Source organism: Lepidochelys olivacea (assembly GCF_965140295.1).
Source record: "Lepidochelys olivacea isolate rLepOli2 genome assembly, chromosome: 18".
Classification (NCBI taxonomy): Eukaryota; Metazoa; Chordata; order Testudines; family Cheloniidae; genus Lepidochelys; species Lepidochelys olivacea.
Genome location: NC_140428.1, coordinates 16393230 through 16415794, shown reverse-complemented (window position 1 = coordinate 16415794; position 22565 = coordinate 16393230). Strand labels below are relative to the sequence as shown.

The window sequence follows — 22565 nt, the reverse complement described above, 5'->3', positions numbered from 1 at the left end:
TTTTAAGGAAAGCTGCAGAATTTTAGGGCCCAAGCACCTGCATGTATGTGTTTACGTTGAACCAAGGTTATGATATGGCAGTTATTCAAGAGTTACATGGTGCTCGTTTGTGCAGAGCACAGTAATTTGTAATATAATCAAGGATGGTTTGGATGGGTTTCTGATTTCAGAAGCAGAATTTGGACTTGGCTGACCTAGGAGCTAAGTGTAAAGGTCTCAGACATGAGGAGATAATTCAGCGCCAAAAAGATGCACTGACTGAGCTCCGAGACAGAATCAAGACACTGGAAAAGACTCAGTCTTTAAGTAAGTCCAGGACACCGTTCTTCTGCTAGAACATTTCTCGGTAATTGTGTAGAGTGAATATAATTGAAAGGGATACTGGGCTCTTGTACAACAGTGAAAGAAATCAAATTTGTGATGTTGGGATTGCTAAATTTTCATAGTATATCATGACTAGGGCCCCAGTCCTTCTAAGACTTACCCACGTGCTTAATATTGAGCACATGAGTAGTCCCATGCAAGAAAATAGGAATACTTAGATCGGGGTGGCCAGCCTGTGGCTCCGGAGCCGCATGCGGCTCTTCAGAAGTTAATATGCGGCTCCTTGCATAGGTGCCGACTCCGGGGCAGGAGCTAAAGACGCCAACTTTCCAATGTGTCAGTGGTGCCCTGGCTCTGCCCCAGGTCCTGACTCCCACTCCACCCCTTCCCCAGAGCCTCCCCCCCCCCCCCCGGAGCCTCTTTCATGCTATGAAACAACTGATTATGGTGGGCGGGAGGCATGGGGAGGGAGAGGGAAGTGCTGATTGGCGGGGCTACCGGCGGGCAGGAGGCACTAGGGGTGGGATGAGGGGAGCAGACGGGGAGGCTGCTGACCTATTACTGTGGCTCTTTGGCCATGTACATTGGTAAATTCTGGCTCCTTCTCAGGCTCAGGTTGGCCACCCCTCACTGAGATGCTTAAAGTTAAGCATGCGTGTAAGTCTTTGCATGAGTGGGACCTGAACCAGTAGAACATTTAAAGCTAGGAAAGCCAACTACCCTACACTGCGCAGCCATTGCCCTTACAGGGCCAAACCCTGCTCTTGCTTTCACCAGTGTGACTCGATAGAGTTGAATGGATTTACACTTCTGCAAAACCAGGCCCACCGTTAAATGATAATAGGTGCATACCGTGTATCATTCAAAGACAGTCAAGTGTGTACGGGTATATACGTATGAAGGGGCTCTATTCTGCTCAGAGGTTAGCAAAATGAATCCGCAAGAACAACCCTTTCAGCTCTGTTTACTATATTCTAAGATTCAGATACGGAGCAGAGTTCTGACTAGACGTCGAAATATCATGGGCCACATCTACTCCTGATATAAGCAGGCACAACGCCACTTAAGTCAATAGTTTTGCCTGCTTATACCAGCAACGAACTTGGCTCTGCGAGAAGTATTAATACAGTAAATTACATGTGTTTTTGCAGTAAGGTTCCTTTCCTGTTTTAATTTAACTTTTTTTAATTATTCTCGCTCCAGGTATGCCTATATCTGAAGCTGGGCAAAGGGATTCCCAGCTCGTGTTGACATACTCACGTTGGCTTTCATCGAGCTAACCCGCTAAAAATAGTAGTGTAGCAGCATGGCTAGCCCACGCTGAGTACAAATGTGCCTGAACCCCCTGGGTACACACTTAACACTGCTAGCTTGTGCCACTGCTGGCTGTGGTACCCGGCAACACTGTCATATGTGGTTCGCTAGCTAGATCAGAGCTTGTGTGAGTATGTCTATGGGAGCTGGGAATCCCACCCCTAGCTCCCAGTATAGAAGTAGCCCCATTCTCTGTCCACAATTTATACATCTTCAGGAAAATATTGAAGATAGGTATAACCCCCATAAACTTCCAGGATTAGAATAGTAATTTCCAGTGCAATCCCTAGATTTCAAACCTTGAGTACATTGTCTGATTACTAGATTTATTGTGGGTTCTGTTCCTGATTTTATGAGAAATACATTCCATGTGTTACCCGTTTTATATTTATATTTTTACAGGAAAATTTCTTCAGGAAATTTTGAGATCTATTATTAAAACAGTGTGCTTTTAGTAAACCCATTACATCTTACATGTGACAACGTAACAACTCTGTGTGGGGGGTTTTCTTGTTCCCTTAGCTGTTAAAGAGAAGGTTCCTGAGCCACTTATAGTGCTAAAGAAAGACCTATCTGAGAAAATAGCTCAGAAAATAGGCTTAGAAAAGGAACGCGTGCCATCATCAATAAAAAAAATGGAGGCCAAGGTAAACAGAATTTTATATATTATTTTAGTTGTGGTTTCATTAGAATACGTAGGAACGTCTTTAAGGTGCAATAAGAAAACTACAGATAAATATTCCTTAATACCTTTGACTTTTTAGTACAGTTCCTGAAGTCATCTGTCTTTACAAAAAATGACTTCCTGTAACTATATCTACATAGAACTTTTCCAATATCTCTCTCCTTTAACTCAGCATTACACAATGAATGTTGAGTTAACACTTTTAGGCTGAGATTTTCAAAGCTGCATAGGAGATTCAGACACCCAGTTCTCAATATTTTTCACTTCAGTAGAACAGTGCTGATTTATACCAGCAGAGGATCTGGCCCCACTGCCCGTACATCCTCTCTGGATCCATCTTTCTAGCTGCCTTTAGGCTGTGAACCATGTAAAAAGGCAGCAAAATGTATATGGAGAACAATAAAGGAACTGCTCTGATAGTGTGAATAACTGTAAAAAAACAAGGAGGCCAACTGGTGGAATCAAGTGGCTTTTAAGTTGAAGTGAATGTTTTGATGCTCAGATTTATAGTTTTTTAAATCATTTTCTGCCTTAAAAAGTCAATGGTAATATGGGCAAGCTCTAGCTAAAGACAAGAGTGTGCTAGCAGGAAAAATAAACAGTACACATACCGCCAGTAATCACTGGGCACTGAGCAAGAGGTGAACCCTAATTAAAAGCAGGTAGAAAGCTTCATGTGAAGGTGGTGCCCCTTTGAGGGTGGATAAGAGAGGAAAGAGGCATGGTTAACCAGAAATCAAGTGTGTTTAACATATAATCTAGTGTTTTATCAGATACTTGCTGACAGACCCTTTGTTTAGACCCGATGCTGTACTTTGCACAACATAATAGGCCTTCTGACAGCCAGAAGTGACACACTTTGACAAGGGTGGGTATTTTTTCACCACAGCTTTGGGTTGTTGTGGTTGTTTTGTTTGTTTGTTTTCTGTGGGAGGGAGAACAGGATTTGGTCTACAAGTAGTAAGGCGATCCATTACTCTATCTATTTCAGCTTCCAAGCCATTTTCCCAACACATATTCAAATGTAGCCTTAGAGAGGACAGCAAAGTTGGAAATGTCTGACGCTTTAGACCTCAGCGAGAAGATGGTATGTAAATAAAAGACAAGGTACAATCACATTCAGGAACTGTATATTGTGGGTCCTGTTAAAGTCAGTTTCAGAATTTAGTGATCAGCTTCCAGGTACCCTGGGAATCTCATGTATTTCTTAGAGTATGAATTCATATCTTCAGGAACTTCAAAACCTCTGTTAGCTGCCTGGGAAATATACAGTCTGAGGAGCTCCCAATGGCATGTGTTTCCTTTCCCTTCAATTTTAACCTCCAAAAAAATGTTCCCTTAAAAGACCTTAGATCTTTGAATGTCTCCTTAGCATGGCATTAAAATAAAGCCTAAATGATTTATGGAGCCAGACTGCCCTCCAGCAAATGGGCCCCTTCAATGGCATGACAGCTTAGAACTGTCGTGGATATGCGCTGGAGTATGCTTTGCCTTAAAAGAAGAGAGGATATGTAGGAATAAATAGCCTGAGACATAGGGATTTTTAAAATGTATTTAAATGTGTTGGGAGAAAGTGCCATTCTTAACCTTCTCTAAAACACAGACCACACACTGTGTAAAGCCAAACACTCAGCCCCTTTCTGAGGTTTGGCAATTTAGCAATGTTTAGTTCAAGCCTTCAAGCTGAGCTGCTCCTAGGGTTCCTACCTCTGAACTGCTCTTCTGTCTCTACTGCCGCCTGCCTTGTAGCAGAATGGGATTATGAGCCACGCGTATTAGTGAAACAGCAAAACACACTAAATACTTTTCCATCAGAATCAAAAATTACTAACAGGGCAGGGTGTTTCCATCAAAGATTACCAAGCCTGTTGTTGCCTGTGCGTTGCATGATATAAGAAGGGCTGTGTATATAGAGAAGGGGGAAGGATAGCTCAGTGGTTTGAGCATTGGCCTGCTAAACCCAGGGTTGTGAGTTCAATCCTTGAGGGGGCCATTTAGGGATTAGGCCAAAAATTGGGGATTGATCCTGCTGTGAGCAGGGGGTGGGACTAGATGACCTCCTGAGGTCCCTTCCAACTCTGATATTCTATGATCCTAAACTTCAGGAGTGTTCTGTATGCGAATAAATGGTTGGGTATCCCTCTGACTGACTGGAAGTGGAAGACAGAACCAAAAATCCAGTAAAACAACTGGTTCAACTCCTGTGCTGTATTGAGGTGGAAGGAGTTTTTGATATATCTTATGTATCAGTCTAGGCCTTTATAGCCTGCCCATCATCTGAATGCTTCACCTGTCTCAGAGACTCTCCAATCTTTCCACTTTAGAAGAGGTTATCTGAGTGACACCTCTCCGCTTCCCCACAGTTTGGGTCTGAGAATGTTTCAACCTGATCCTGCATATCCCCAGTAATGGCTTTGTGAGCCACTGCTGAGAACCGCTGCCCTAGGACACAGTCAGTGCACTGACTCATCTTGTCTCTATTTATGTCCCAATTACTGTGTGATATTTATCTCCTCTTTTTTAAAATGTGCTGATCATCATCAAAGCACTGTAAATAAAATCTCCCTATTTTAAACCCAATAGCGACATTTCATCCTGGTTCTACTTCCTGGAGAACAACACTGAATCCCCCTACTGTATTTTCCACTGCATGCAACCGATGAAGTGAACTGTAGCTCACGAAAGCTTATGCTCAAATAAATTTGTTAGTCTCTAAGGTGCCACATGTACTCCTTTTCTTTCTCCAGCGTCTAGTTAGTTTCGAGTCCTTATGCCTCCATTACGTGGGCATTGTGACAACCCAAGAAATAGTGACTTTAGAACCATTGGATGCTGATCCAGTTCTGCACCTAACTGCTTCATAGTCAAATTAGTTTGTCTAATACATTATGAATGAATTATTTGGTACATTATTGTTCTGCTTGATTCCTTAGGAACACACAAAGAGGCTAAGGAAAAAAATAGGTTAAATTTAAATGAAGAGGCTTGCACACAGTAGTTTATGTACTACCTTTTAATCCTTTACACTAAAGTAAAATGAAAGCCGATGGGTTGAGCAGTGTGATATTTTTCTAATAAGGAGTCAGCACACCTAGTAAATAATTCACTCTCTCCTCTTCATACAGTATCTAAACTTAATTCATGCTCTTGGAAGTCTGATGAATGTGAAGGAGCTGACAGGAGTGCAGTCTGTTAAGCATCTTTCTCAGGATGAGAGAGAAAAAGTGAGAATGGAGCGACAGAAGGACCTTGAGCTGCTGTACGATAAGATCAGTAAACTCAAGAGTCGGCTAGAAAGGAAAGAAGAACTACTGAAAGAGTATGAGTCAGACATTGGACAACTCAGGTAGAGAAAACACACTTACTTACTATTTACTAAGAGTCGTGACCGTGGATCCAGCTGTTTTAGCAAAAAGACCCAAAACGGTGACAAAAAATTGTGAGAAATTTAGTGGAAGGAGAATATTTACAATTCAGTTTTAATTACAGGATACTTTTGTTTCTATAAAAACATTCACTATGTTATTGCGTGGAAATAAAGCTGGCGTAGCTAGGAAATGCCCTTTTTGAACTTCATAGCTCTCTAAAATGGTATCTTCTAAGGCCACATCAAGCTAATCCAGGGATTCTCAAACTGGGGGTCAGGACCCCCTCAGCGGGTCGCAAGGTTATTACATGGGGGGCCGCAAACTCTCAGCCTCCACCCCAAACCCCGCTTTGCCTCCAGCATTTATAATGGTGTAAAATATATAAAAAAGTGTTTTTAATTTATAAGGGGGGGTCGCATTCAGAGGCTTGCTATGTGAAAGGGGTCACCAGTACAAAAGTTGGAGAACTACTGAGCTAGCCAAGTAAATAAATGAGCAATTCTATTTAAAAACTAACCATACAAGATGACACAATGTCTATTATTGTACTAAATACCTATGTGTTGTTAGGATTGTCCATTACAGGCTATGTCTGGAAACTGTATGCCCAGTTTTCAAAAATGGATATTTTAATAGGACATCCACATTCTGAGCCCCTATATCAGCACTTAGGCATTCATTCATTTTAAGCATCTGAGTGCCCATTTGAAATCCTAAGTTTAGGGCTGGTCACTTAACTACCTACCATAGAAACTCAAATTTGAAAATAGGATCCTGCAGATGAAAATGATATCTAAAGGTTTGTAGTATGAGCAGAGGGACATCTGCTGCTTTTATTCTACGGCAACATTACTCTTGTCTGTTTTTCCTGTTCGAGATTTATTATTAGTAACAGATATAATAATTATATAGTCTTTAATTATTTATACGATTCTTTGAAGAATCCATGGCAAGTAATGCGGTGTTATTCTGCTTAATCATATGCATCACATGTGGTGTTTGTCTTGTACTAGAAAAATGTCTAAACCATTTGGAAAATGAAGCCAAAAAGAACAGTGGAGTGTTGGATGAGATTCTCTGGAATCTCTGGTTAATACTCCACCCTGAAATTGAAGGGAAGGTTGGGGTTATTTCGCTGCCTGTGAAGAAATCCCCATCCCTGTGGATAGTAAAGTCTCCCTAACAGAACTATTTATCTCTGGGACTCATTAAAATGCTTTTTAAAGGAATTTTTGTGTACTTTGAAATGTACAAAATTGCCCCAAATGTGCAGGTGTTTTCAACATAATTCCTAAGGAAGGAACTCCCAGGAGCCCCTACTGAGTCTTCACCTAGTGTTCCCAATCATACACACCGAATGCTGTGTTGTGCTATCCTCACACTCCATGTACTTTGCAGAAATCAAGTATAAACATTCCTAATAAACACACTCAGTATGGTCTGTGGTTTGATGCTACCTCCTTGCTTGGTTGTGGTTATGAGAAAGCATTTTTGTTTCAATAGGATGAGTAAATTCCCCATCACGAGCCACTTCTTTCAGCAGAAACATGCACCCTAAAGAGAGGGGTTTATCACGGACTAAGGAGAAATTTTTGTGGGAAATCCTTGTTAAAACATTTTCAGCATTTCACAGGAAAAAACAGGGGGCCTGTTTCTCATTTACACTAAGGCCTTTTCCATGCCTCTGGTAGTGTAAAGGAGCCTTAGCCCTGGTCTACACTACGAGGTTAGGTCGAATTTAGCCACGTTAGGTCGATTTTAAAATGGATGCGTCCACACAACCAACTCCGTTCTGTCGACTTAAAGGGCTCTTAAAATCGACTTCTGTACTCCTCCCTGGCGAGGGGAATAGTGCTAAAATCGACCTTGCTGGATCAAATTTGGGGTAGTGCAGTCACAAAACAACGGTATTGGCCGTGACCATGCAGTCCCCCCAGAATTGCAAACGAGCTCCAGCATGGACCGAAAGGGAGACACTGGATCTGATTGCTGTATGGGGAGAAGCATCTGTGCAGGCAGAACTCAGAGCAAAAAGAAGAAATGCCAATATATTTGCCAAAATCTCACAGGGCATGATGGAGAGACGCTACAACAGGGACACACAGCAGTGCCACGTGAAAGTTAAGGAGCTGAGGCAAGCCTACCAAAAGACAAAGGAGGCAAATGGGTGCTCTGGGTCAGACCCCCCATACATGCTGCTTCTATGATCAGCTGCATGGCATTCTAGGGGGGATTCTACTACTACCCCACCACTGTCCGGGGACACCTGCAGGGGGAGAGTCTCACACAATAAGGAGGAGGATTTTATGAATGAGGAAGAGGAGGAGGAGGAGGAGAATGTGCAGCAGGTAAGCGGTGAATCCGTTCTCCCCGGCAGCCAGGACCTTTTCATCACCCTGGACCCAATACCCTCCGAAGGTGGGATCCCTGACCCTGAAGCTGGAGAAGGCAGCTCTGGTGAGTGCACATTTGTAACTACAGTACAGGGTTTAAAAGCAATAGTGTTTAATGTTTGATTTGCTCCGACGAATTGGGATGCATTTGCGGCCAGTACAGCTACTGGAAAAGTCTGTTCACATGTCTGGGGATGGAGCGGGAATCTTCCAGGGACATCTCCATGAAGCTCTCCTGGAGGTACTCTGAAAGACTTTGCAGAAGGTTTCTGGGGAGGGCTGCCTTATTTTAAGTGCTATAAGGACACTTTACCACGCCAGGCCAGTAGCAAGTAGTCTGGAATCACTGCAGCACAAAGCATGGCAGCGAATGGTCCTGGGTTTTGGTCACATTCAAGCAACATTCAGTCTATATCTTTCTGTGTTAGCCTCAGGAGAGTGATATCATTCATGGTCACCTGGTTGAAATAGGGGAATTTTTGTAAGGGAATAGTAAAAGGACCCCGTTCATGCTTGGCTGTTTGTGCTTGGCTAAAAGGGATCATCCCGGAGAATAGCCACACAGCGGGGGGAGGGGTGAAAGGATCATCCCAGAGAATAGCCACGCGGTAAAGGGTGGAGGGAGGTGTGTGCTGCATATCCACCCGAAAACCACAGCCCCTCCTTTTAAATATGAAACCCAACCCATTGCTTACTATGCGAAAGGGTGGTGCTGCAGTTTGAAACCATTCCCACATGTTATGTGTAAGAAGCCAACCCCACGTACCCTGGGCCTTACCATGGCTGCCTGGAAACTGAATTTTGTTGCCCAGCCATGTGTGATGTGTCACCATACCGACAGGCATTCAATATAAAAGGTAAAATGCGACCTTGTACCTAAAGCACATGTGCTGTCTGCTGTGAATTGCTTGATTCACTGTGAAAGAGTATCATCTTAAATTTTACTCACCCTTTTTATCTCCCCCCCAGGTGCAAATGTTTCTACGCTCCTCCTATCATTTCCGTCTCTGAGGTTATCGCAGATTAGAAAGCGAAAAAAATGCACTCGTGATGGCATGTTTTCTGAGTTCATGCAGTCCTCCCGCACTGATAGGGCACAGCTTAATGCATGGAGGCATTCAGTGTTAGAGGCCAGGAAAGCATTAAGTGAGCACGAAGAGCGGAGGCAGGAGCGTGAAGAGTGGAGGCAGGAGGCAATGCGAGGCTAATGGGAGAGCAAACGGACATGATGAAGCATCTGTTGGAGCTGCAGATTTCCTGCACATTTCCCAGAGTCACTACCCTTGATAACAGAATGTCAATGATTGCACTGGCTACCTGGATCACAGCAGCCCCCATAGTAGACTTGCCCACTCCAAATTGATTCCCGACTGACCGGTAGCAGTCAGGCGTTGCAAGCTTCCACAGGGCTATCACCACTCACTTCTCAACTATCAGGGCAGCTCTCATCTTGGTATTCCTGCACTTCAGGATGGGGGAAAGCAACTCACAGAGTTCCAGGAAAGTGGCCTTACGCACGCGAAAGTTTTGCAGCCACTGTGAATCATCCCATACCTGCAACACTATGCGGTCCCACCAGTCTGTGCTTGTTTGCGGGGCCCAGAATTGGCATTCCACTGTATCAGCCAGCCCTACTGCCGCCACTATGTCCCAAATGCCACAGCTCGTGCTTTCAGGAACATCTGTGTCCATGTCCTCATCAAAATCCTCCTCATGCTGACGTCTCTTAGCCCGGTTCTGCATATACTCCAGGATAATACGCGAGGTGTTTACAATGCTCACCACAGCAGCGGTGACAGTGAGCTGAGCTGAGCTGAGCGGGCTCCATGCTTGCCATGGTATGGCACCTGCACAGAAAAAAGGCGAGAAACGATTGTCTGCCATTGCTTTCACGAAGGGAGGGGTGACTAACAACATGTACCCAAAACCACCTGCGACAATGTTTTTGCCCCATCAGGCATTGGGAGCTTAACCTAGAATTCCAATGGGTGGCAGAGACTGCAGGAACTGTGGGATAGCTACCCACAGTGCACCGCTCCATAAGTCGATGCTAGCCACGGTAGTGAGGACGCACTCCACCGACTTTATGCGCTTAGTGCGGACATATGCAATCGACTGTATAAAATCGATTTCTAAAAATCAACTTCTATAAAATTGACCTAACTTCATAGTGTAGACATACTCTTAAAGTGGATGTAAATGTAATTTATCCTCTCTTTTTAAGGCCCCTTACACTGCCAGAGGTGTATCAAGAGGCTGTAGTGTAGATGAGAATAAAGCCCAGAATACTTTACCTCTTCTGTTTTGTACAGGGCGAATAAGGTCTCTCTGCAAGCGTACCAGGCCGAGATAACTAAACTGGAAGATGATGTCTATAGAGAAGCAGAAGAGAATGCTCTGCTAAAAGAGGCTCTAGAGAGGACACAGTTCCAGCTGAATCAGGAGAAAAGGTTGAACAGAGCTGTTAAACTGCATAAGGTAATGGTCTAGGGACAAAAGTCATGGCAGTGCTTCCATGAACCTGGTACCTAAACATCCTCTTCTGCAGCTGTGTGTTGGGCAGTAACCTAATTATTTAGGGAGCTGACTTTTGGTAGGTCCTGCTTGAAAACATCCTCACTGAGGCAGGCACCGATGAAAGATTATATTATACCTGCAGGGTTAACACTGAGATGTCACCCTGCAATCCAAACACCACAGAACAAGACCCTGCAAGTTTTGACTTGGATACGTGGAGGTGGGAAGGGAGCTAATCACAAACAGGTAGTAAGCTGGAAGGGCCTCTGCCTGTCTATCTTTGCACAGGATTTGGAAGATCCCAAGGAGCCTGTCACCTTAGTATGTAACCAAGAATAGAACTGGCTGAGATTTAGGACAAGAATAGCAGTACATTTGCTATTGTTTCCTTGATTTCTCTAATCTGTCTGTGTAGTGTCATAAGCTTGGAGAATGCTCTGTAGCCCCAAAAGGCCATATGATAAGTGGTTTTATCCAGACTTTCATATTTAGTTGATGCTTTGGGTCTTCATCAAAATGACCCTTAGAAGAGTGAATTGCACATTGGTACAAGTTAAGACAATTCATGTTTGAAGGAAGTATTGAGATTAAACAATAATTGCCAGCAGTTAGGTGCTTTTTTCATTGCAGCTTGCTGTTGGCTTTGGGAAATGTGAGTAACTCAGTCCGCTTGAGTCAGGAGAGTGAGTTTGTGTGTGTATGGGGGTGGGGGGGATGTGAGAAAACCTGGATTTGTGCAGGAAATAGCCCAACTTGATTGTCATGCACATTGTGTAAAGAGTTGTCACTTTGGATGGGCTATCACCAGCAGGAGAGTGAATTTGTGTGGGGAGGGTGGAGGGTGAGAAAACCTGGATTTGTGCTGGAAATGGCCCACCTGATGATCACTTTAGATAAGCTATTACCAGCAGGACAGTGGGGTGGGAGGAGGTATTGTTTCATATTCTCTGTGTATATATAAAGTCTGCTGCAGTTTCCACGGTATGCATCCGATGAAGTGAGCTGTAGCTCACGAAAGCTTATGCTCAAATAAATTGGTTAGTCTCTAAGGTGCCACAAGTACTCCTTTTCAGTCCGCTTTGTTGGTCTTATCAGATTTGGAGTCCTATTTAGTTCTGATGTGTCTCAGCTGTATTTTTGATAGGATGTCCAAGGCAAGATTTGCAATTGGATGTCATTTTACTGGTATTTTCACCCAGAGCCATTTAGAGGAACTGGAGAAGAGAAGTGAAAAGTTGTCACCATGTCGTACCTGTTCACAAAAAGACAGAGCCAGGAAGGTATGCATATGTCTGAACACTTGCTCATAGTAACAGGATCAGTGTAATCATTTTGCCTAACTTATAAGAGATGGACTTCAGCCCATCTAATAATAATTCATTTGTGTGTCATAACACCCGTGAATGAAGAGATTGAACTGGCCCAGCAATGTGAATGAAGAGCTGTCAGTAAGGTAGCAGTAATATTAATGGCATTGATCCAAAGAACTCAAAGCAGAAACCCCGTTACACAGAATGGGAAACCGAGGCACAGGGAAGTTAAGTAACTCATTCAAGATCACATACCCAGCTGGAGGCAGGAACAGAACCCAGCTCTCCTGATTTCTAGTCCCCTGTTCTGACCACAGTGAAGTAGGTGAAAGCTAGTGCTGCAACTGAATGAACAGCAGGAGGGAAGCAGCAACAAACCGTGGAGGGGAGGAAGTGCACACAGCAGGAGCCTGGGGAGCAGATGACAACACAGGGAAAACTGGGAGGGGCTGCCAAAGAAGGAGGGAGCCATGTATGGAATTAAAATGGGCCAAATTTGGACCATAAGTGAAATGACTATAATTCCATAGAGGCGCTCAAGCTCTCAGTGTATGTACATCCTGAACTCCTCAGGGGAACTCTGGCCTCTTCATTCCTTAGTTGACTATTGTTATTTCTATGTGCAAGGCACTACAAACATCAACAGGTACAGAATTTGAAATTTCTGCAAGCTCTACCTAGAGAACCTTTTGAAAACGTTGTACATTTCAAAGCTGCAAGCATACAGCAGTGCAGAGTCATCCTCTCCCTACACTTGGGTGTCTGGACTGTGCATGGCTTTTTCTGATTACATAACGAGTTAGTGAACTGTAGATTCTTGCAGTAAACCCCCTATCAGACTGCGTAAAGTTATGGTTCTCTTAACCACTTGGTCAGCCTAAGACAATCACCTTAATTAACCTGTGCTCTGTCTAATGCATTCTATGCCTAATTAACCCATTGATTGTAAATCTCCTTTTATAGAACCTGGGTAGAATTTTCAAAAGTGCCTTAGTCCCTCTATAAGTTAAATGAGATTTATTTTGCTTAGGCCCTTTTGAAAATGTTACCCCCTACATCTGTAGGGGAAGACATTGCTGAAGCAATGATTTACCTTCTCTGCAGCTGAGAGGTCTTTTTTGTAAATCACACTCCGTTTATAGAATCTAAAGGTCTCCATATCTCTATCTGAAACAGAATTGTGCAGCATCTGTTATTTGCTTATGAAAATACCTAGTCCAGAAGGGCCCAATGGTCTTTCTCTTACGGATGTGGCCACACCATTTGCTTTAAGCATCTGTAAACACAAGGTATTACATTTTACTTTTTACCAGGTAGGAAATAATATGGTCTTGATACACCACACAGGGAGCTCACTCTAGTAAAGTGGTGCTTAGAATTTTTTAGTATATTTGGAATTTGTTTTAAAGATCCATCTCCTGGAGTCATGTGATTACCTGAGACTCTCAGCATTTATTTTTTTTAAAGTAAATCTCTGGCCCTCATCATTGCAGAGAAAAGCCTGAAAATGTGATCCCCAGAGGCTCAAAATCCAGAAGGCAAAAGAATAAAAAGAACCCAAAATGTATTATTTTTCAACTCTCAAGATTTTTTAAACCAGTTGTCTCAATATGGGGGGCCTGACTCATTATTTTTGAATGCTTGGGATTGGCAGTCCTCTGAATTTGTTGTCACAAGTGGCATCTTTGCACTCACCACCCTTTAACTGTGGAGCACTGGTTTTAGTTCTCCCAGGTGTAAGGATGTACAGAGGGGATGCCAAGGTAGGGTTATGAACCAGTAATTGGTAATCTTCTTTACAGATCTACACCCACCTACCCTACACAGCTCACTTAAATCCCTAATATTCACTAGGCAGTCCACACAGATGAAACGAGATAATTTCTTTGTGACTTGTTGATCACTGCTTAGTTACCATAAAGCTCCATGTATACTTGTGGTGTTTCACAAATAATATCTGACATTCCCCTGTGAGGGAAGGAAAAGAAACTAGTACATTTCATTTGTATTAACAAGCAGATGCTTAAAAAATGAGGATCCAGCACCAGATTTCCCAGATCAGTAAGTAAGGATTATAAAGGGTAGGTCATGCATAACAAATCTGATTAACTTCCTTGTGGAAATGACAATGAGAGCTGACAGGAGAGAGGCAGCAGACGTAATCAACTAGGAGTTCAAGAGGGTTTAAACACAGTACCATCAAGGGAGAGAAGTACTGTGTATAAGATTAGTAATTACAGTGTTAATGATGAAAAATTGGCATAGTGACACTGGTCAGATAAGGAGAGGTGATGAGTGATGCAGGGATTGTCTTAACCTCTGGTCTTAGTCACACTCCAGAGAAAAGAACTTGTAGTAGCATGTACTAATTTTCAGAACAAATGCGGCTGGAAGGGAAACCAGGACATAAAAGAACAGAGCTTACTCAGAAGTGTGAGAAGAGAGTCAAGAAACAGGGAAAGGGATTCCTCTTGAAGGTCACATGCAGTCTGTTCATGAAAAGGAAGTGTAGATGATAGTGAAGGGAATATTTCTAAAATACTTCACCTCCCTTTGTCCTACTTCCTTGGCTCTGCACAATCACAAGTATCATCTTATAAAGCAGTGCCCCAATGTCCAGGCCCTTCAGACTTTGGTCTAATCTGCATTTATGCAAGTCACCAAATCATCAGACAAGTTAGCAGAATGCAGTGGGACTGGCATTCTCCTACAAACAGTTTCATCACTGCAGTAAACAGGAGTATAGCTCATTGGGATTAAAGTGCATTGGTAATGCTATGTGAGGCTGTGTGAGGAGTGTCATGTGTAAGGCACAGAAGGAAGTTGTCCCTCTCTGTTCGGCACTGGTGAGGCCTCGGAGCACTGTGTCCAATTCTGTGCCACACTTAAGGAAAGATGTGGACAAATGGGAGAGAGTCGAGAGGAGAGCAACAAAAATGATAAAAAATCTAGAAAACCCAGCCTTTGAGGAACGATTAAAAAAGCAGGCATGTTTAGTCTTGAGAAAAGAAGACTGAGGGGGGACCTGATAACAATCTTTAAATATGTTAAGGGCTGTTGTGAAACAGATGGTGATCAATTGTTCTCCGTATCTACTGAAGGTAGGACAAGAAGTAATGGACTTAATCGGCAGCCAGGGGGTTTAGTTTAGATATTAGGGGGGAAATTAACAAATTAAGCTCTGGTATAGGCATCTAAGAGAGGTTGTGGAGTTCCCATCATCAGATGTTTTAAGAAGAAGTTGGACAGACACCTGTCAGGGATGCTCTAGGTTTACTAGGTCCTGCCACACCACAGAGGGCTGGACTTGATGAATTCTCAAGGTGCCTTCCAGCTCCATATTTTTATGATTCTGTGGTTTAACCCAGCTCTATCAGTAGCTCATTGTTACGAGGATTGAACTGAATCATTAAAACATGGGTGCTTAAAGTTTGGCTCTGAGATTCATATTGAGGTATCATAAGTGGCCTGATTTTTCTTAAGTGCTGGATATGCAGCAGCTTCCACACACCGAACCAGGCCTCATCCTCTCATCCAGGCCTTCCATCTTGTGTGCTGCACTAAGTAGATGCAGGCATCCTAGACAACACTTGCCCCACTGCACCTCCCTCCATGTGGTGTTACTGCTCCCCGGTACATGTGGGCAATCTACACTGGCAAGTTTACCCTTTGGTTTAAATTGCATAATACTGATGTGATGAACACATGAGCATGAGAAGGTTTACATTGCAATCTACAAATTGTCCCGTATAAGAACAATTTTTTAATCTCTCTCTGTCTCGCAGCCTGGACCCAAAACAAAATCATTCCCTGAAAAGCTGAAGACGACAGACCATGTGATAGAAACATTTAAGAGGAGAGCACATAGTAATGCCACCTCATAGGCGTTTCTCTTGCAAAAATCCTGTAGTAGGAATTTGCCAAGTACTGTAATACTGTTTGGGTTAGAGCTGTTATTAATTGTATTGTTTTGATGAGAATCCATTTAGCCCTTGTGTAAATATATGAAATGCTGCAGTGTATCTTGAATTACTTATGACTTGTTTTTTTTAAATATGTTGCTTATGTACCATATTGTATTTCTGATAATTAGAAGTGTAAGAAAAATGGTCATTTTAATACAAACTGATATATAAATTCAGAAGTGTATTTTTTATCTTTATAAGTATCCTTTTTTAAATAGTCTCAAACTCCTAAGGTCTGCTTAGGTTAAATTTTGTTATGCTGGTGTAGCTCACTTGAGCCCTAACACAGTCCTAAATCCAAGTAGATCCATGGTAGAGTTCCAGCATGAGGTATGAAAATGGACCACCAGGTTCTGACAACTAAATTCCAGAATTGCATAAATGTGACTGAACAGAACCATTCTGAGTCCATTGTGTAATTACAACCAATTGAAAGAACGCTGTTCATTTACTAGAATGTTACTTAAATAATACACTTGCATGAGCAATCTGGGAGCCACATTTGATAAGCAGCCTTAGGGACCAACCCAAATTCCCATATTCCGGTGAATACAGAACAGCAAGGGCTCACCTCTCTGTTACTCTGATCAGATGTATTATTTATTACTATAGCATTCTTGAAAACTAAAGGCTATTTTCCTTTGCAAAATCAGAGCAAAATGTTCATACTAGTTACCACCCAAAATAATTCTTGATATCTGAGAAAGCTAATCTTGCTAAGTAGTGAGGTAGGTGTTAGCCCATTCGCTGCTGGGTCAGTGCAGTAAGCTAGTGGTTCTGGTACATATTGTCCCCACAGTCATTCTCCCTTTGTTGTATTCTGAACAGTTTGCACAGATCCTTTCAACAATGGGTAATTTGGATTCTAGGCTGTATAGATAAAGTCCTATTATATTGCAAATTGTCTACATTTTGGCACTAACAAACTGGCTCATTAGTGCTAAAATGTCCAGTGCGTGGACATGCTTTTGTCCGAGTCTCACTGCTAATGTTATGTATGGTACAATAGTCCGTAACTAGTAGCTCTTTTCTAGTGCAGACTTGGTTTAGTTCCTAACACACTGGGTAAAGTCAGTCTCTCTTTAGGACTTGGCCTATTTTTCTTACCAGATGTGCAATGTGCTTCCATCTGTACAATGTCCTGAGTTTATTTTGGGACAATACATGACCTCACATGCCTGTTTTATTTTAACATTTTGCTCTGGCCCCGTCTATCTGTTCTGTTTGAACCTTTGCAGCAGTTCTTCCTTGAGCGTTTTTGGGGCATCATTATTTTGCAATCCTCATATATTGCCCTTCCCCCTGCCCTATAACATTAGCTAATTTCTATAGCTGCCGTACCTTGAATAATCTAGATTTGCATGTGGCTATCACTTCAGTATTGTCCCAAGGATTTGAAAAGTCTCCTCTGTCTTGCTTGTGATAAATTTAATCTTCTGATCAGCTGCTAGTAAGGTAATCATTACCAAACTAGCATATGCTCCCTTATTTCCTATGTTTTTTTCTTTCATACTCTCATCCATTGCTCTTCCCAGTGCACCAGCTGTAGATGTAGCTTTGCTAGAAGTGGAATACTTTCAGGTCATCTCAGAAGCTTGATCATAATTATTTTAATCTGCAGAGGGCAGTCACTCAGTGACTTCATAAAGAATAATTGATGTCTTGTGGTCAGTTTCAGACCCTTTATAGTCTAATTAAACGGTTCTCTAGCAAATACGTTTAGCAGTTTTTTTATCTATATGTCTACTTTCCATATGTCAGTCAATATTGTGTCTAAACAACAGGTCATCACTGATGATCAGACCTTTGCTCAAGTATGTTTTCAGATGTTTCAAGATATTTTGCAATACAGGGAAACTGCTAAGGTTATGAAGAGTCCTTGTGGCACATTAGAGACTAGCAAATTTATTTGGGCATAAGCTTTCGTGGGCTAAAACCTGGGTGCCACAAGGAATCCTTGTTGTTTTTGCTGATACAGACTGACAAGGCTACCCCTCTGAAACCTGTTAAGGTTATATCATTCCTGCAGAGCTCTGATGACACCAAAAATCAATAGCTTTGCCCTTGGTGCTCAGCATGTGATGCCAAAGGTCTAGTAACGTCCAACAATCTGAGAAGTTGAGGAAACTAGTACAAGCCATGTACTTAGTGTGTTACTGCCCTTCCCAAATTGTTAAAAATATATAAATAAAGTAAATTTGGCCTCATTTTCAGAGGTACTGAGCAACCGCAGCTTTCTGTGGAAGTTAGTGGGAACACATATGTGCTCAGCACCTTTGAAAATCAGGGAAATTATTTTTAAAAAGCTTATTTTTAATAGAATACCTATTCTCAAGATTCAGTGCACAGAGCCAATGTGCTACAATAACCTTTTCCAGCAACCTCATGCATGGAAATATCTACATCTTTGCAATTCACACTTGCATTGAGTCATTATTTTATCTCTGTATTTGGCACTGATCCAACCGCTGCTGGAATACTGTATTCAGTTTTGGTGCCCATAATTCAAGAAGGAAATAGATAAATTAAGGAAGGTACAGAAAAGAACCATGAGAATGAATAAAGGATTAGAAAACATGCCTTACAGTGAGAAGCAAAGACTTTAATCTATGTAGCTTAACAAAAAAAAGGTTAAGGTGTGACTTGATTACAGTCTGTAAGTACTGTATCTACATGGGGAACAAATATTTAATAATGGGATCTTCACTTCTAGTAGAGCAAGGTATAACACAATCCAATGATTGGACGTTGAAGTTAGACAAATTCGGACTGGAAGTATGATGTACATTTTTGACAGTGAGGATAATTAACTATTAGACAATTTATCAAGGGTCATGGTGTATTCTCCATCATTGACCATATTTAAATCAAGACCAGATGTTTTTCAAAAAGATCGGCTCTAGGAATTATTTTGGGGAAGTTTTCTGGAGTGTTATAGAGGAGGTCAGACTAGATGACAACAATGGTCCCTCTGGCTTTGGAATCTATGGAACAAGTTCTCCTTTATAGCTTAGACATATTTGTTTGCTTTGTTTATTTCTTCACCACTGCTCTGTACTTGATGGAACAGCTTCTGAAAAGTTGCTCCACTAATTCCATTATAAATGTTCTTTAGTAATTGCATCTCTAGTACTGTGAACTGCTGCTTTAATTAAATATCATTTTCACGCACTCTAGCCTGATGGGGTTTTTATGTTTGTTTTTTTTCTTACTCCCAGGCCATTGAAAAGGACACAAAACAACCACACTTTAAACTGCTGCTCGCATTCTCTCCCACTCATTCAGTCAGGGCTCATGTTGAAACCAGGAGGTTTTGACAAGAGACTGGCATTCAAAAATATCTGTTTCAAGTCAGCCAGCTACCAGCCTAAGGCTTGATATTCTCAAAATAGCTGGTGACAAGCATAAATCACCTTTTATCAAAACTATTTCTGTTGCCAGAAAACTTAAGACCTGAACCAGAGAAGAATAATTTAAAGAAAACAAAAGAAGAATCTTTGTCTTGTTGAACACGCAAAGCAATCATTAAGGGTTACATATTCAGCTGCTCTGTAACCCAGCCTGGTTGTGGAGGCACTGAGCTGTAGCTACCTGATTGCAGCTGCTCAAATAGTCTGCTTTGCATCAGCAATTAAATTGTGGGTGCATAGTTCACCACGCCTTGGAAAATTTACCCCTGAATATATAAGATCTCTTGACCAAAATGGCCTGTTATGGGTCATATCATCTGTGTGAGTAAGCCTATTGGTGGTTGTTTTTTAGAAGTGTAATTCAGGTTGAATGTAATTCAAGTGACGTTTGCAGCCATTTTGAAAGTGTGTCAAGACTCTTGAGACCACACATACATACCCGTCTGTTGCTGAGATGACATCTCAGCAATTTCCTCCATCTTTTGTCCTGATATTCAGATTGTAAGATCTTTAGATCAGGTGCTGTCTATTTCCGTGCATTTGCCCAGTGGCTAACCTGTTTGGGGCCTTTCTTTTTAAATAAATACTCCAGAACCATAAATCATAGAAATGTGGGGCTGGAAGACACCTGGAGAAGTCATTCAGTCCAGCCCCCTGTGCAGAGGCAGGACCAAATAAACACAGATCATCCCTGACAGGTGTTTCTCCAACCTGTACTTAAAAATCTCCAGTGATGGAGATGGGGATTCCACAGCCTCCCTTGAAAGCCTATTCCAGAGCTTAGCTACCCCTGTAGTTAGAAAGGAAAGTTTTCCCTAAATCTCCCTGGCTGCAGATGGAGCTCATTACTTCTTGTCCTGCCTTCAGTGAACATGGACAACAGTTGATCACCATCCTCAGCATAATAGCCCAAAGCATATTTAAAGCCTGTTACCAGGTCCTACCTCAGTCTTCAAAACTAAACATGCCCAGTTTTTTAACCTTTCCTCACAGGCTGGGTTTTCTAAACCTTTTATCATTTTTATTGCTCTTCTCCAGTTTAGCCACCTCTGTCCTAAAGTGTGGCACCCAGAACTGGACACAGTGCTATAGCTGAGGCCTCACCAGTGCTGAACAGAGCAGGACAGTTACCTCCCATGTCTTCTATATGACACTTCTGTTAGTACCCCCCAGAATGATATTAGCCTTTTTCACAACTGCATCACATTGCTGACTCGTATTCAATTTGTGATCCCGTATAACTCCCAGATTCTCTTCAGCAGTACTACCATCTAGCCAGTTATTCCCCGTTTTGTGGTTGTGCATTGGTTTTATCTTCCTAAGTGTAGCACTTTGCACTTGTCTTTATTGAATTTAATCTTGTTGACATCAGACCAGTTCTCCAATTTGTCAAGGTCATTTTGAATCCTAATCCTGTCCTCCGAAGTGCTAGCCTCCCCTTCCACCTCGGTGTCATCTGCAAATTTTATAACATACTGTCCACTTCATTATCCAAGTCATTCATGAAAATGTTGACTAGTACCAGATCCCTCCAGGACCATATCTGATGCTTTCCCCCCAGTTTGACAGCGAACCATTGATAGCGGCTCTTTGAGTACGGTCTTTCAATCAGTGTTGTCCCCACCTTATTGTAAGTTCCTGTAGATCACATTTCCCTAGTTTGCTTACGAGACTATAATGTGGGCTGTATCAAAAGCCTTACTAAAATTAGGAAATATCATGTGTACAGCTTCACCCCCCATCTACTAGACCAGGAACTTTATCAAAGAAGGAAATTAGGCTCGTTTGGCATGATTTGTTCTTGACAAATCCATGCTGGCTATTCGTTATAACCCTATTCTCGAGGTGCATACAAATGGATTGTTTAATAATTTGTTCCAGTATCTTTCCAAGTATCAGAGCTAGGCTAACTAGTCTACAATTGGCCGAGTCCCCTTTTTAAAGATGGGAACTTTGTTTGCCCTTCTCCAATCCTCTGGGACCTCACCCATCCTCCGTGCGTTCTCAAAGATCGTTGCTAATGGTTCCGAGATTGCTTCAGCTAGTTCTTTCAGTACCCTACAATGAATTTCATCAGGCTCTGCTGAATTGAATATATCTGACTTATCTAAATATTCTTTAACCCATTCTTTCTCTTTTTTGACTTGCATTCCTTTCCCCTTGTTGTTAATATTAATTGTGTTAAGCATCTGGTCACAATTAACCTTTTTAGTGGAGATTGAAGCAAAATAAGCATTAAACAACTCGGCCTTCCTAATATCATCCATTATTAGCTCTCCTTCCCTGCTAAGTAGAGGACTTACACTGTCCTTTGTCTTTCTCTTGTTACTAAAGTTTGTAAATAAACTCTTATTGCAGGGGTGGGCAAACTTTTTGGCCCGAGGTCCACATTGTGGTTGCAAAACTATATGGAGGGCTGGGTAGGGAAGGCTGTGTGTCCCCAAACAGCCTGGCCCCTACCCCCTATTCACCCCCTCCCACTTCCCGCCCCCGATTCCCCCCCTCAGAACCCACGACCCATCCACCCCCCTGCTCCTTATCCCCTGACCGCCCCCTCCCGTGACCCCCGCCCCTATCCAACCGCCCCTTCTCCCTGTCCCCTGACTGACCCGACCCCTATCCACACCCCCACCCCATTACAGGCCCCCTGGGATTCCCACGCCTATCCAACCCCCCGCCCCCATTCCCTGTCCCCTGACCACCACCACCCCTGAACCTCCACCCCATCCAACTGCCCCCTGTTCCCTGTCCCCTGACTGCCCCTTGGGACCCCCGCTCTCCGCCCCCTTACCAGGCCGGAGCCAGCCACGCCTCCACGCTGCCCAGCAGGAGCGGTGGGCCAGAGTGCTGGCGGCGCAGCACCCTGAGGCTGCGGGGGAGGGGGAACAGCAGGGGAGAGGCCGGGGGCGTCTCCCCGGCTGGGAGCTCAGGGGCCAGGCAGGACGGTCCTGTGGACCGGATGTGGCCCGCGGGCCGTAGTTTGCCCACCTCTGTCTTACTGCCTTCTCTGTCCCTTGCTAGCTATAATTCATGTTGTGCCTTAGTCTTTCTAATTTTGTCCCTAGATGCTTGCACTCTTCTTCTGTACCCATCCCTAGCAATTTGTCCAAGTTTGCACTTTAAGTTCCTGTTAGAGCCATATTGGCCTTGTACTATTTTTCCTATCTCTCCTTCCCATGGGGATAGTTTGCTGTTCTGTGTTTAATATGAATTTAATAAAAGGATATAAATATATCCTTAAATGCAGTGTTTCTACCAGCAGGTTTCTAACTTTTCAGT

At 42.7% G+C, this 22565-nt stretch overlaps 1 protein-coding gene across 3 annotated transcripts in view; it reads left to right on the top strand.

The window, feature by feature from the left end:
- The window catches only part of FHAD1 (forkhead associated phosphopeptide binding domain 1), a 63399-nt gene extending 44371 nt beyond the window's left edge, over positions 1-19028 (top strand). For 2 of the 3 annotated variants that reach the window (XM_084651591.1, XM_084651589.1), the window contains 7 exons: positions 171-306; positions 2161-2285; positions 3315-3410; positions 5449-5669; positions 10397-10562; positions 11801-11881; positions 15697-19028. In XM_084651591.1, the coding sequence (XP_084507717.1) occupies positions 171-306; positions 2161-2285; positions 3315-3410; positions 5449-5669; positions 10397-10562; positions 11801-11881; positions 15697-15795 (924 nt within the window). In that variant the 3' untranslated portion in view covers positions 15796-19028. The remainder of the gene's footprint in view (positions 1-170; positions 307-2160; positions 2286-3314; positions 3411-5448; positions 5670-10396; positions 10563-11800; positions 11882-15696) is intronic. The other variant, XM_084651590.1, reaches the window with a different exon arrangement.
- Positions 19029-22565: the final 3537 nt, after the last annotated feature.